The following is a 16,110-nucleotide window of genomic DNA, read 5'->3' as shown; positions in this document are numbered from 1 at the left end:
GTTAAAAGTGCTGGTGCCTAGTTCAGGGTGTAGATGTATAATGTTTATATCCATGTTATACCCACATACTCAGCACCCCTCTGAGTATGTGGGTAATAGGTGCTGAGTGATGTGCTGTAATAGGGCTTATTATTACCCTAGGGCAGCTATACGTCTATCTGTTCCTGGTCTCCTATAATTTACATCTGTGTTCAAACATAATGTAAATTTTACTGGGATACGTGACTGGCTCTCCCCACCCTAAAGAGCACTGTGTATGCAGTATGTGTCTTACTTCAAGTGCGACTAATTCTTCAATTAACTTTTTCGTACATTTGATTTTGTTTTCCTGTCATATACACACATCTAGGATTTGCACTGATAAGCATCTTGGTAGATTCAGTTCCCATAACAAATTTACACTGATGAACTGGATTATTGCTTGATCAAAGCACACTGTGTACTTAGGAACTGAATTACAGAACACCTAGTTCTCCTTCAAAATGTCTCTGTGTTAAAGTATTCCTTTCTGAATGGGGCACGGCTGCCAGTGGTATAGGGCACTCACTGAGCATCTGGGGTTGGGGTGGGGAGCACCATTCTGCTTCCTTCACTCACCCCCTAAATCCCAGATACACTGTTTAGTTCACTGCTGCACTGCTGCCCAGCTTCTGTGGCCAGGGCTTCCCCTACCATGGCAAAGACTCCCAGTGGAAAGGGATCCTGGTGCCCACTCATAGCCAGTGCCTGTGGCAGGCCCCCTGCCTCACCCCATCTTAGTTACACTACTGACCGCTGCCATATGAACACAATGCACTGTGAGTGGGTGCATGGAGGGGCCCTGAAAACTGACTGCAGCAGGGTCTCCAACTGGAACACACAACAGGGCGGTGGTGGCTCAGCTGGGGAGATGGGTAAGGTCACTGCAAAGGGAACAGGAAGCTTGGGCAGGCCACCGTTTACATTCATCTCAAAATCAGTGGTGGTGTTAGTGGCAGGGCACTGTTGGTGCCTACCACTTTAAGACCAGAGCCAAGCAGCCAGCAGGTGCTTGGTTGTGGTGGCCATTTTAGATTTTGGGCCACCCATATAAACAGATGAGTTTCCTACTGGAAGGGCAGGCAGTAACACTGTCTGGCTGCAAGGCTCCATAACATCCTGGAGGTAAGGGAGGAGCTGTAGGGGATGACTAGGAGGCTCCTGGTCCTGACCTGCTGGGAGTGGGTGGCCTGGTGGGGCTCTCAGTGGTACAGAAGCCCCCAGGAAATGCCAGGCCAGTTATCATCCTGGTGAAAGGTGGGTAGGAGTGCCTTACCCCTAGCCCTCACCTTTGGGTGGGTCTGGTAACATTGGAGGTAGTGGGAGTCCAGGCGTGGCTATGGCCACTTGGGGGTGCAAGACCCCGAGGAGGAAGAGTTGGGGCTAGGCACGGCTGTGGCCACCTGAGCCCACCGGGGGAGGGAGACCCCATGGCCCTGAGAGAGGGGGGCAGAGATGTGGAGGAGCCCCAAGGGAGGGGGAGAAGACCCAGAGGGGTGAGGGCCCAGTATGTTATATATATGAGTTGCCCCCAGAAGGGGCTTGAACAAACTTAGACCGGGTCAGGTAATTGGCTGGCCACTACCCCGGTTAGGGTCACAGGAGAGGCCCAAAGACGGTACGTCTGTCACCTGAGGAATGGACTAGCTAAGCCAATGGCCTAAGGCGCTGGTTCCAAGAGGGAGCAAGGCAGAATAAGTTGTTGACGCTAGAGAGTGAGTGACTGAGTGTCCTGACAACAGGCCTAAGCTTGTTCCAGCTGTAGGCAGGGGGCATATTGCCACCTGGATGTCATCTGTGAGGCATGAGCTACAGTGTAGGGGAGGTACAGAGCTGCAGATAGTGCCCCCGTCATCAGGGCATGAATGGACAGCCTCCCACCTTAATTAGCATCTTAATTAAGAACAAGGCATGGCAGGTGAGTCAAGTGGAGGGTGTGCCCAAAGGCAAGTGGGGACCCTAGTACTGTGGCTAGGCAGGGAGTCCCACTTTGCCACAAAGCTGAGCACAGAGGGAAGCTGTAAATTGCAGGGAAAGGGAGTAGGACTCAAAGGGTACTGGCATGCACTAGCCCAGGATTCTGCTTAGCACAGCTATCCATGGTTTCCCTGTTGTTGCCGTGCTTGATGCCCTCAAAAATGCTTAAGCTTCTATGTCTGGACACCCGGCATTCCTGGCCTCTCATAGGGAGGTCCAGACAGCTCCAGAAGGAAGCGTAATGATAATAGCTAAAATGACTTCTGCTAATGGGGAATCAGGATCCCACCTTCTCACCTGCCTAATACTTTCCACTTTATCTTTGAGCCATACCCTTCCTCCTCACCCATCAGTGACATTCCCTCTCTTCCTTTTTGCAGCTATTAGAGGAGACGGTGGTGGAAGAACCTCTTCTCTCCTTGTGGTGGAAGGGATTTACCTTACCCAGAGGACTCTCCAGTTGAAAGAAGTCAACCACCCAAAATTACCTTTTTTTTAAAAAAACCCCATAGATTTTACAGGCCAATCTAAGAAGACAAAGAAAGAATAAGAGAATATGGGTAAAATACTACTGCAAGTACATGATTAATGTACAAATAATATCAGCATTATGAGGAAGAGCTAGGCAAATCTCTTGATCAGAACTGTCCAGAAAAATCAGTCTATCAAATGGAATACTTTTTCTGACCCATACAGATAAGGGTGGGATGGCAAAGGCTGGATGCAGAGCAAGCCAAATTTCTATCAATTCTTAGAGGAATCTCAAAGTGCTAAGTGAAAGACAGTTTGGCAAAGGAACTTTTGTCTGACTTCAGTGTTAGCAGAATTTTACTGTCAGATTTTTAGACTCCACACTTTACATGGTAGCCTGTGTACCTGAAACAACAAACTACTGCAGAAGTAGTGTTACACTGGGGTTGCATCAAAAGTGGCATATATGTATTACACAACCTGAAAAAAAACAAACACACTGGTAATACTATACTCAATCAAAACTTAAGTTCCTAGCAGTAGGCAACTATCGATCCTCTGGATCAGGGGTGGCCAACCAGTGGCACCAGAGCCACATGTGGCTCTTCAGAAGTTAATGCGTCTCCTTGAATCTTTGCACAAGCACATGGTGACCAGCTTCCATAGCCATTACATCACATCATGTGACGTGACTGCTTACAGTGATGACATTACTCATTTTGGACTCAGAAGCTTGGACTCCGGAGCCACAGTTTGGCCACATAAGAGGTCTAGTTAGATGCCTGATGAATCGACTTGTACAGAGTCCTGCGACTAACAAACCAAGACCTTTGATGAGGACACCTAGGCAGGAGTATGGAGGAGTGGAGGCTGCCCAAGTCCTACCTCAGTCTCCGCCTTTAAACCACTGAGACAGAATTCAAAGGCCAAACCGGGTCCAAATGTTCAGTTTCTTCTTTCAGGAACAGAAAACGTGATTTTTAGTATTGCTGCCATTGCTAATGGGAACACACATGGCTGTTGCAGTGTCAGTCAACTAACCTATAGGCAGAATCTGAAGCCAGATAAAAAATACACCTCATCTCTAAACTGCATTTAATGATTAGGGTAATTAACAATTGGGGCAATTTACCATGGGATGTGATCATTCTCCATTATCTGAAGTCTTTAAAAATCAAGATTTGCTTATTTTCTAAAATATGCAATAAGCCTTTGAGATCCAGGATATCAGCTTGCATAATTATAAATAATCCTTCCCTGTCTTAGGAAATGATGGTATTTTTATTCCTTTAAACACCATTAGTTTAACTTCCATTAGGAGAGTCACCAGAGACATGCTGGAGGACCTATTAGAAGTAACCCCATTACATTACTTCACAGAGTAACTTTTTCTGCTGAAAAGAAGCCCCTTATTTTTTTTCCCAAAACACTCTTAAGCCTCTCAGTCTTTCTTTTGATCTGTGACTCTGTCCCTTTGCTCATCTCCTGATAAGACTTTTAAGTCCTTTTGTCCCAATTATAAAACAGGAAGTTGGGGACAATGTTGTATTTGCTCCAGTATTTGGAAAATAATGTTAAAGGGTTACAAGGGACTCTGAATATTTTCTTTTTTCTGAGAGAGAAACGTTTCTGTAGTATTGGCAAAGAGCACTTACATTAAACAAGGAAGAGGTGAAAGCCAAAGGGAAAGGGTGCGGGGAATTCTAAGGCAGCTTAGTAATACACCAGCAAGAAATGCCATTAGACATGGGGGAAGGCAGGTTTCAAAAAGTTTATAAGTATTGTTTATCATTGGCCCCAGCACTTTCTTTTCTTCTTGGCTACTACTCAAGTACTGATCTCTGTTCAGCTTTAACTGTACCATGCCAAGAAAATCAGAGCCTGTATTCTGTCCTGATTTTTCCCCAGAGCACCTTGACACATCATTTGACAGCCTGACAATATTCTAATTCATGTTCCAAAGAAATGTATTTCTACTTAACTTTTTAGCTTCCAGGGCATATTATAATGCCTGACCTGCCTGAGTGAATTCCAACTGTTTTCTTCTGGATCATGGAAATAGAAAGACATATGTACTAGTTATACCAAAAGCTATAACATTTCTCTACACCTCTGCAGCATGCACTACATTCACATGTGCACAAAGACACATTTTGACACCACCTCAAGTCCTGCTTTCTATGGCCTTTTATCACAGGAAGAGATCAGAATTCAGATCTAGCCACTTCATTTTTGAACAGCAGTTTGTATTCAGAAAGGCCAGCAGCTTACACTGATCTACTCCACCTGGGGCTCATTAAAATAATTTCCTTTGTTTGCACTTTTATATTAGTTTAAAACTTTAAGTCACTCATGTCATTTTTTTCTTTTGGTCTGGATACACTTAAAAAGGAATGTTAAAACTGAGGGTGGAGTGAGGGGGATTTAGTTGGAAGAGAAAATATTTTATGGTGATCTGCCCTGGAAATAAGGGACAAAATGAGGCTAAAACCACAAGTGATAATGTGTGGGGTGTTTCTCATCCTAATGTCATGAGGAAGTTTGTCTATATAAAAACATGACTATGTAATCTGCCTCACTGGCTTTCTCCTTTGTTCAGCAGAAGCTTGAGGGGAGAAAGAGTTCACTTGTTAGGAATGTCAGATAAGATTTAGGGACTACAAAATGTCTTTTGTCCTATAGGTCAGTGTTTCCAAAATCTGGTCCACAAGGCCCTATATGCCTTTACAGTGTTTTCAATTAAAAGTCTTAAAACAGTACATAATGATCTCCAAAGTATTCTGAGGTTGACATAGTTGGTTTGTCCAAAATGTCTGTGAGACATTTCTCTAGGTATCCAAATATATTCACCAAACATTAACAGATGCTGGCCAAGTACAGAGAATTACCATTATTCCAGTAGAAACAAGGTGTGCAGACATTCAGGCTTTTTCTTCTAGAAGTAATGCCACTCCTAGAGAAAAATAACCTGGGAATAACCAGGTTAAATAGCTCCCAGGAGAGTTTCTACCAGGAGAATGAATTCCCCCAGGTTAACACCTCCTAGGGACCAGGACATGGAGTTGAAGGAAAGGGTCCCATGCCTTCCTGAGACCTGGGTCACTGGTTTGGAGAAGGTATTGGGAGCAGCTGCTCCCCCATTCCATAGACAGGGAGGGGAGGGGCCAGGGGCAGTGCCCAGCTCATCCTGGCAAGGGGGCTGGGTTGGGCTGTGCTTGGGATGAATGGTGGTGGCACTGCTATGGGAGGAGGCTATGGTGAATTTGGGAGGGCTACAGCTCACCCCATAACCCCCCCACTCCCAGTACTGCTGCCACCTGCCCTGAGCACAGCCCTAGCCCAGCTCCCCCACCAGGAAGAGCCCGGTGCTGCCCCTGGCCCCAGCTTGCAGCAGTAGCCCACCTTCGCCCTGTGTGCAGATCTGGGGCCCCCCTGCCATGTCCTCCCAGGATGTGTGCAGTGGCAGGTACCACCCCCTATCCTCCCGACGAACTACTTGCGACTCTGTCTCTTGCTTCACCATGCTGTGCAATGTCTGCCCCTACCCCAGCCCCAGCGCCAACTCCACTTCCTCCCTCACCATGGGGACCTTGGTCTGCCTCCCCATGCCTCTTCCTTCCCCCCACACCCCTTTTCCCACAACAGACTTACTAGCCAGATGGTGCTTTCCAGGCTGCAGGGCTGCATTCCTGGCCACCTGTGTGCTGTGCAGCAGTTGTGCGCATGCACACAGCATTTATCGGTAACATTACTGGCCGCATGAGCCAAAAAAAAAAGCTGATTGCCAATAATGTCAATTTTCCTTTTAAAGGTGCTGATACGATACGGGACCAATGTATCAGTGCACCTCTAATTGTAAGTAAAAGGCTGGAACTTGTTCATTTTCAGTGTAGCTTTACAGAACTTATAATAAGCCAGCAATTACATTTTTAAAAATGTTTGTAATAACACTTCTTGCTACTTATCAGCAAGGGGTCCTCTACAAGGTCACATAAAATGTAGGATCACACAGTAGTTTTCAAAAGAAATGAGTTTCACATACTGAACTCACTGAAAGTAAAATCTTTACACATTCCAGTAACACAGCTCTTTATTCTTTCATGTGTATGGAAAGGATAGCCTCCAAGAAGATTCTTTCCCTTCAGTTTTCTAATACATTTTACCCACAGATATGCTCATTATGTCACCCTCCTTTTACCACTGGATGTATTATGCAGAAAACGCTCTTTTAAATATAGAGGCTGCTATTAACATTTTCATTGTCTCCTGGTGACCAGTTCTACAGCGTTCCCTAAAACTCAGTATACCATGAATAATGAAATCAGTTACTTCCAATAAGTATCACGAAATCACTGGAGATCACTGCAACTTTACTTAGTAACTTGCTTTTTTTTTTATTTCCAAATATTTTAACTGTGGTGTCTTATTATAATTAAACAACCACATTCTCTTCCCTACTTACACATAATGCAAACACACAAAAGTAATTAAACAAACATCACAGTGCAGGAAGCTATTATATTATCCAGAATTAAACTGCAAAAATAGAATCTTTATAATTCCATTTTCCTTAATGCATACAATGTATCTGTAATTCTGCAAATCTCTATTTTACAATCAGAATTCCTAATCTGAAGTAGAATCATAGAAAAGTAGGGCTGAAAAGGACCTCCAGAGGTCACCGAGTCTAACGCCCTGCATCAGACAGGATCATCTCTATCCTAATCCAGGGATGCTCAACACCTAGCCCGTGGGCCACATCTGGTTCACAGAGCCATGTCATCCAACCCACAGGGCTCCCCACAGGTACTAAAATTTGGTGGTGGGGGAGAAGTAGCAGTATTAGCTACTGCTCCCCTGTCGCCAAATTTTTGGATCCCTGGGAAGTCCCGTGGGCTGGATAGCATGGCCTGTCCCACAAGATCAGATGCGCAGGGTTGAGTAGAGGTGGCACGGGGCCTGACCTGAGTGCACAGGGGTCATCTGAGATGGTGCAAGGCCTGATCCCACTGGATGGACCTGGCCAGTGGTACTGCAGGGCCCAATCCAGCATCATGGGGCTGGATCCAGCAGTGTTGGTCTGAGAAGGATTGGGGGCCAATCAAGCCTAAGAACCAGCCCTATGTCACCCATCTGGCCTTCATGACCAAAAGGTTGATTACCACTGAACTAGCCTATTAGCAGAACTACACAGCCAACCCTGAAAGCCACAAGACATAACACCTTAACCTGACACTATTACAGCAGGGGGATCACAGCATGAACTGAATTTCAGAAGAATAGTTTAGATTAAAATTTGGACACTGAAACTTCACCTCAGCTGGTTAGAGCGTGGTGCTAATAACACCTCGTGGTGCTAATAACACCTCGTGGTGCTAATAACACCGAGGTCAGAGGCTGGATCCCTGGTTGAACTAGAGCTCTTAAGGTCCCTTCCAGTCTTACTTCTCTATGATCTAATGGTGCTAACACAGAAAAGACGTTATTTTTCTGGTGACCAAACACCTTGAAAGACAGGATTTGGTTAATAAAATAGAGGCTATGTAAACAAAATATTTAAATTTCACATGCGGAATTTGGAGAAGTATATATATTTTACCAACAGGAAGGATTTCCAGGTTGATTACATTTCATGATTTCAAGTGTGTTATTTACTTAGAACCACAAAGCACCACCTCTCCAGTGGAATATTTTTTGCCTGCCATTTATTCCAACATTTGAAATATGAAGAACAGGTGTTCAGATTTAATTCCAAATGAGAAATGCAGCTTTTTGGCACAGAAACACTTTAGCAAATGGAAAGTGTGGAATCTGGATATTTCTTGGTCTGTTTCTGTGTTTACTGGCAGCAACATGACACCTATAGATTGCATGGCTAAAACTCAAAATGGGGCAGGGAGATGATCATATTAGCATTTCTAATGATGGATCAGGTCAGCACGTACACACACAGGTGCAGTTTTCAAGTGGGCTCAGTGCTGTTCTAAAAATCTGTTTCCATTGATCCAAATGGTAAGTCTCCCATTTGCTCCAAGGGGAAGAAAGTTAGGCCAATGCTAAGCACTTTGAAAATCCCACCTAAATGCCTGGGGACTTGATAACATGAAAAACTGCTACCTTCTATTTTGCAACAAAGCTGCAGTTGTGATTAGTGTAACACAAGTGGGAGACTGGGTTTAAGCAGGAGGGGGCTGTCAAAGAGTATTTTCCTTGTAGGTTCCTGGCCTCTGGAACTCAGTTCTCTGTCTGCCAAAGCCTTGTCCTATTAACCTTCTGGACGCCTCACCAAGCCTCTCTCCCGAATGAAGGTGTTTGCAGGACAGTGGGTCTACACTGTCTGAAACAGAACTGACCTAAAAATGTTAGCATTTATTGATTAGCAAGTCATTATTAGCACTGTGTGGGCATACTGCATAATTCCAAAAATCCTTATGCTTGGTATTGAACACGTTTAAGTATATCACATCTTAGTCACAGGGGCACCTGTGCACAACCGTAAAAAAAAAGAAAAGCAAGAAGGCAATAAAGACAAATCAGTTAAATGGCAAGGATCATTCTTCAGCGAATGGAAGTCGGCCCTATGGAAATGAAGACGTGAATGAATACATAAATAAAAGATGCAGTGGGATCTAATGGATTCTGTAGCCAGGACTCTGTCAAGGGACATATGGCACTTTTACATGTGCTCCGGGAATGGCGAGGAAGGGTGGCGCTTTAATTAAAGCTGATCTAATTAAAACGCTGCAGCATCTCGTGTATCAGCATCCCTAAGCTTCAAAATAGTGGTGGGGGCACTTGAACTAAAGCTCATTTGATGAGCTTTAAAGCACCCCCGCTGCCATTTGGAAGCGCGGGGACGCTGATACACGAGAAACAGAGGCTGGCTGGAGCACGGCAATTTTACCACACTCCAACAGACTTGAATGAGTGCTCTGATAAGCTGTAATTACAGCACATTAGAGGCTCTAGTCCCAGCTCTGTCATTTATTGTGTGATCGCAGGCAAATCCCTTCAGCACGTGTTTGTTCCCTTTCCACACTCAGGCTTCTTACAGATGGAAGAAAAATTCAACAAACAGCTCTATACTTTAAACTTGGTGCACACCCCTGCCAAGCCTAGCACATGCCCAGGAGAGGCATCGCATTAGCTGCACCTGACTTACCCAATGTCTATATAGTTTGGGCACTTTAGTGGGGCTTTTCTGGTGCTTTTATCTAATAGCTGATTGATACATAAAAGTGCCACTGAAGTGCCCAATCTATACAGATGTTGCAGAGCTGGGTTGAACTAATGCACTGCTTCTTCCAGTAAAGCGTGGGGGTTTTTTTTCATGTCTGTCAGCAGCCTCAGTCTCTATTCTCCATTTAGAATGTAAACTCTTTGGGGCAGGGAGTCTCTCTCAGCGTAAATTTGTACCATGTTTTGTACCACAGAGCCTCGACATCACTTGGTATTTTTAGCTAGAATGACAAAACAATAACTGCAACCTAATGTTTTAACAAATGAACTACAAAAATGAGTCAGAATTACCCACAAGAGTATTGCAAAGCTATCTGTGGAAGTAATAGGTAGAGGAATTCAGAAAAAGTGAACAAAACTATGCTTGCCGATAATCAGAGTTCTTTCAACTCTCAGGAGTTTTGGGACAGAACACACTGAAAACATGGACGGGTGTCTGTTTATTAAGTTTGCAATTCAGTAGATAGAACTAAGGGAAAACATTTCAATCTCCCCATAATGTTTGACTGAATGAGTCACCCATGTGTGAATCAGTGTTTTGATGATAAATCCTCTACATTGTGGCCTGTTCAATTTCACTGGAAAAAGGCCATTTGAAAGCATTACACTACTAATGTTCTGCTAATGGAAACACTTTATTAAAATGGAGTCAAAAACGGATTATAAACCATTGTCTGTCACACTCACCTTCCCACCCTCATCAAATTTGCCCACATGGCAAAACCATTCTCGGGAGCAGAACCAGGTTGGCATGATCACAGTGGGCCCATGAGAGGTAAACACCTAAGAAAAAAGGTGACAAGAAATAGCCTTAATGACAAAGAAGGATGCTCCTAAACAATACTATTCTGACAATGAAGCTCATTTTCACTTATTTGTTTATGTCTTGGTCCTGCAAAGATTTACGCTTATACTTTAAGCATACTGCTGTCTTACTGGTGGCTCCTGGACTCTCGCCTGGCCACTGCTTTTCCTATCACTCTGGCTGTGGCAGCATCCGGGGTCTCTGGGCATTGCTTTCGGTTTCTCTTTCCTGTGCCTGCCCCAAGGGACAGGGCTGTACATGGGAGCCTGTGAGGCAGTACAATGCGGGAGTCCACACTTGGTGAGCTGGAGGTGGGGGAAGGCACAGTGGAGTAATGGGGGTGGTGACTGCCCCTACATGAGGTGCAGCGGGGAAGGAGGCTTTCTACACTTGGTGGTGGTGGGGAAGAACAAAGCAAAATTTTACAGTGTATGCATGCATAAAATGGAAAGCCTGTGGCAAATTCTAAGGCTTCAATATAGTACAAAATTACAAATCTAGATCTATGATTTCTGTGGAAGAGGGAAAAAGTCAAACTCGGGGAAGGCAATAATATGGTTTGCTGTTAAACATAACCAGAGCAATATGCGTACACTATCAAGTTACAGAGATGAAAATGCTTCAGTAGATGACACAAATATGGCTATTAATGTTATATTTTTGAATTGGGACAGTTTCAGTGACTAATAGCTATACAGTCAGGAAAGGTCATAATCACCTTTTGATACGTTGAACAATCATGTTGTAATCCCAACTATGAAATAAACCAGACAATCTGGACTATGTAAAATAAACTAATTCTTCTATTTTACAAAGCAAAATATCTGGCAAAGCAGGAGACTGAACAAGTCCAAGAAAAGTTGGAACTTGAGAGTGGACAGTGCCTATATCCAACTACTGCACAGAAAATTCCTCGTACAAGCTGGTTTAAAATAACACAAAAACATGTCAATCTTCAATCACTGGTGAAAATTGGCCTTGTTATGAATCCCATTATAAACTGAGGTTTTCAATGGTATCATGCCTGCTTTCTTGAGTTTGTTTTCACTTTTTTTCCTATTTTTTCAAGGCCAAATCAGTTCCAAATTCAATTGGGCAAAACCCAATAGTCAACTTCCAAAATTCAACTGAGCAGAGTTCAACCTTCAAGCCTGTGTGGCTCTTCTACCGGGTAAGCATCCTCCCTCACAGACTCACTAATCTGGGGCTTCGGATACTCCCCGAATCCAGGCAGGCATCCTACATGCAAGCCCCAGGCCCAGAGCCCTTGGGGTTCATATGCCTCCTCTCTCCCTTGATCTTAGCCAAAAGACTGCTGATATTGCATGTGTGATCTCAATGGATAGGGAGTGTTAAACTACATTCAGCTGTATCAGCCTTGTATTAATATGCTCGATATCAAATGTATTTCTTATGTTATAATACAGCCAGAATTGCATAATGAGTTTCACACATGGGAGAGGCTCAAAACCTAAACAGCTGAAGAGAGGTAATCACTGAAAATCAGTATCACATGGGTATGCCAAATAAACAGGCCCTTCCAGACAATGATGAATTTCCATTTTAAGAGAAGTGGCCCTTTGAGACTAACACCTGGCTTTCAAGCTATTCAAAGAAGATTATATCTCAGAGTGGGGAAACTAAGTAAGAGACAGTATCCTTGGGATATTATCTGAAAGGCTGCAAAGAGTCTCCTGGTCATAATTATATCAGGAAAGACTTTTAATCTGGTAAACATGCACCTTTGCAGGGGCAGAAAATTATATGCCTAGGCTCCCCAAGTATTCAGTGGGTGATGTATGTACGTAAATAGCCAGATAAGAAACCATACTTAAGCTTTTTCTTGAGAGCAAATCTTGGTCTTTTGTTTTTCCAGGCATTAGAGTCTCTTAGCTAGTGGGCTGAGTAGAAACTGCATTCTTGGCTTTAAGATGCAGGGTAAAAACAGGTAATTGTTCTGATATTTCATCTTGTTTGTTTGTTTTTATAGTTCTATCTTCATCTCAGCATAGAGTTAATGATTTCATAAGTTTGCTCTTGTTTCTATAATAAATCTTGATATCTTTTATAACCCATTTATTGTCAGTGACCACTGTGATTTAAGAACACCTGACCACATAGGACTCTTCGAAGGAAGGGGGCACCTATCTTTTCTAAGAGCATGACTGGACTGGAAAAAGTGAGATTCTTTTAACTGACAGGATCTCCTCTGTTAAAAGCTGGCAAGACCTAAGTGACAGAGGTAAAGATGAGGCATCACAGGTCAAGGACATGACCTTTGGAGCTCCTCACTCTGTTCTCATTATTATTATATTCTCATTCTCTGCTTCATTAACTTTTTTGATCAGCACTGCTCCCAGCACAAACCCTGATTGGAAGCTGACTTCTGTTTCTTATGTATATTGAGATAAATAATCATCACAATTAGCTAATGCTATTATACACTCACATTTATAATGCATGAATTAAAACATAACCTTTATAAGCAAGAGAACACTAAGAATATGGTAATACAATATAAAAGAACAAAGATCTTAGCCAAACCAAACCCAAAATATTCCATTTAAGTACTCTTAAAAAGCTCAAAGCTGAATATCACCCTTACATCAAAACAAAGGACAGGCTGAAACACTTCATTTCGCCAACCCCTAAAATCAGACTTCAAGCAGACATCTTTGGTGGAGACCCATCAGCTGTCCCTCGTTGCCACACTTTGCCAGATTTAGGGTGTATGGGGGAAACTAGTGTTGGGGAGTGGGGGAAATCTCTTGCAGGGGATTTCCCTGTGTGCACCTGCAAGCAATGTGGCAGGATTTCCCCACACCGTACAGGAGTTCTCCCAGTACAGGAGCTTGCAAGTGCCCACAGATTCCCCGCACAATGGGCCACATATCTACAAGAAGGAACACCCTGGAGGGACAAGTCTGGGTATATAGGGAAAGCGAAGCAGGTGCTCTGAAGGCTTATAGGGCTCAATCCCACACAGGAAATCCTAGGGTGTGCTTGACTGAGCCACTCAAGCCTGCAGAGGCCCTGCCCTGGGCCACCTGCAAAGCACGGGCAGCTTTGTTTCATAGTTTCATAGTTCCTAGGGTTGGAAGGGACCTGAGCAGATCATCAAGTCTGACCCCGTACCATGGCAGGAAAGAGTACTGTCAAACAACCCCGGCAAGGTGTTCATCTAGCCTCATCTTAAAGTCCCCCAGGGTAGAAGCCAGCACCACATCTCTTGGAAGTTGGTTCCAGATCCTAGCCGCCCTGACAGTGAAGTAGCGCCTCCTGGTATCTAGCCTGAATCAATGGTTACAAGCTGGCAGAGGATAATTTCTTGTCACTCCTGGTAGTGCTCGGGGGAACAGGGACTCCCCCAATGCCTGCTGATCCCCCCTGACTAGTTTGTAAACGGCCACTAGATCCCCCCTCAGCCTTCTTTTGTGGAGGCTGAACAGGTTCAGGTCCCGTAGCCTCTCCTCATAGGGCCTGCCCTGCTCACCCCTGATCATGCGAGTGGCCCTCCTGTGGACCCTCTCCATGCTGTCCACATCCCTCCTGAAGTGTGGTGCCCAGAACTGGATGCAGTACTCCAACTGCGGCCTGACCAGTGTCGCATAGAGCGGGAGGATCACCTCCTTGGACCTGCTTGAGATGCATCTGTGGATGCATGACAAGGTATGGTTGCCAAAGCGCAGCCCAAGCCAGCAAAAGGTTGTCAACTCCTGGACTAGTGGATAGGGCACTGGACTGGGACTGAGAGGACCCAGTGATTTGCTGGGTGATCTCAAGCTACTCACTTTCCACTTGTGCTCTAATTTCCCCATCTGTAAAACTGGGATAAGCATACATCTTTGCAAAGGCTTTTGAAAGTTATATGCAAAAAGCATTCTGTATAAGAAGGAGGCATTGGTAGATTAATTTAATAATAGTGTATAAAGAGGAAAGGTTAATGTGCCTACAAAGCATCTATTTTGGATCAGTTTGGATACAACTATAAAATCAAAGTGTGGCAGTACACAATTTCAAGTCTCTTCCTGTAGCAACTTCTTTATCTATGGGAGACTGTAATCTGCCTGATAGGACAATTGAGGCATTGCTGGATACCTTACCTTTCCACTCTAAGTTTAGAACGTACTTTTTAAAGGATAATTTTGAAAGCAATATTCCCATTTTCCTGTCTCAAATCCATGAACCAGTTCCACGTTCTAAAGTACCTTCCAAACTAAGAAGTACCCTAGAGTTAACTGCACATATCAAGCAAGTGCTGCAGAGCAGGAGAGACAGAATTTAGACCAGTGATAGGGGCACAGAGTGGGACACTTGGCATCAGACTGAAGGGTTTCCTTCAAGAATAATTGAACCATGGGATAGGAGAGAGAGAAGGGCACATCAAGTGGGAATCAAGGAGTAAGAGGAGGGATGAGATCGGGCTTTTAGTAGGCCAGGACATTCCATCTGCAAACACTGGTCAAAACGTAAAGGTTATATCAGTGTTTCCCAAAGTTTTGAAGACTCAGGCTGCTTCAGCAAAATGAAGCTATTTTATAAATCCGTTTTGCACTCTAAAAGAATTCATATGTTCTCTGCAGTCCATGCTTTGGAAACGCAGAGCTATGGTTTGGTTCAGAAAAACAGAGATCTATGACTTGCTCTATATTTCTTCTGATTCATTTTGTCTATCCTCTGTCACTGTATTTGCAAAAACACTACAAGGTTTGAGGAACGAGATCTAATGGAATCTGCAATAAAAACTAGCAAAAGATGTGGTCAAGGTTTTATTGCCAAAGAATTTTAAACTGCCATGGTTGTTACAAGAGACACATAAACAAGAAACACTCACCATAACCAGAAAGTTAGCACAAGAAATCCACAAGAACTGGGTTTGACCTTCTTGGAAACTTCCACTACTTTTCCTTCCTTCTGTATAGCAAGTTTCCTGCAGTCTCACAGAGGTTTCAGTCCACAGTCATCATTAGTTAATAAATCCTCTACACCTGGGTGAGATCTAGGCAGAGTGGGTTAACCCTTATGTGCAGGAAAGCAAGTTGAGCCTCTGTAATCTTTTTAAAAAATTGTCTTGTTAGATTAATGCTCTTCCACTTTTAAAGTTACTGGTATTAATAGTGCATTGGAGCCTCTCTGAATTACTTAAATATAAACAGGTTAAAAAACCACAGTAATTTGTCAAAAACAGTGACAGAGACTCATTGTGAATTAGGGCATAGTCCTGGCCTAAACATTATAACTTATCTTTTATATACGATTGTCTTAATTTGTTTGTCATCCAGGTGGTCTCAAAGGTACACACACATACATTGCTCTGTTGTTCACTGCTAAAATGGGTACTTGGATATCAATGGTGAAAATTCTGAACGCTTACAGTAGTGTACATTGCACATTATGCTTTTTGATTTCTAAAGAAACAAAAATTAGCGCTGTTGATCAAGATGTCTTTGTATTGCTGACAATTAAACTGTGCATACATTTTTGAGTTACACTGTATATACTTCCAAATGGAAAATGCCATTATTGTGATCTATGGGCCACATCATTGATGCCCCTGCTCTAAATCTCTATAGAGAATGGTAGGCCAAAAGTATGAGGGT

At 43.6% G+C, this 16,110-nt stretch overlaps 1 protein-coding gene across 5 annotated transcripts in view; it reads right to left on the bottom strand.

The window, feature by feature from the left end:
- Window positions 1-16,110, bottom strand: part of QTGAL (queuosine-tRNA galactosyltransferase) — a 316,692-nt gene that overhangs the window by 62,931 nt on the left and 237,651 nt on the right. For 4 of the 5 annotated variants that reach the window (XM_090061106.1, XM_090061104.1, XM_090061105.1 and 1 more), the window contains one exon: window positions 10,393-10,488. The exons of the other annotated variant lie outside the window; for it this stretch is intronic. In XM_090061106.1, the coding sequence (XP_089917232.1) occupies window positions 10,393-10,488 (96 nt within the window). The remainder of the gene's footprint in view (window positions 1-10,392; window positions 10,489-16,110) is intronic. 5 annotated transcript variants of the gene reach the window in all.

Source organism: Crocodylus siamensis, chromosome 8 (assembly GCF_052110815.1).
Source record: "Crocodylus siamensis isolate JL-2025a chromosome 8, ASM5211081v1, whole genome shotgun sequence".
Classification (NCBI taxonomy): domain Eukaryota; kingdom Metazoa; phylum Chordata; order Crocodylia; family Crocodylidae; genus Crocodylus; species Crocodylus siamensis.
Note: the sequence above shows the minus strand (reverse complement) of the source record. Positions and strands in the feature narration are given on the sequence as shown.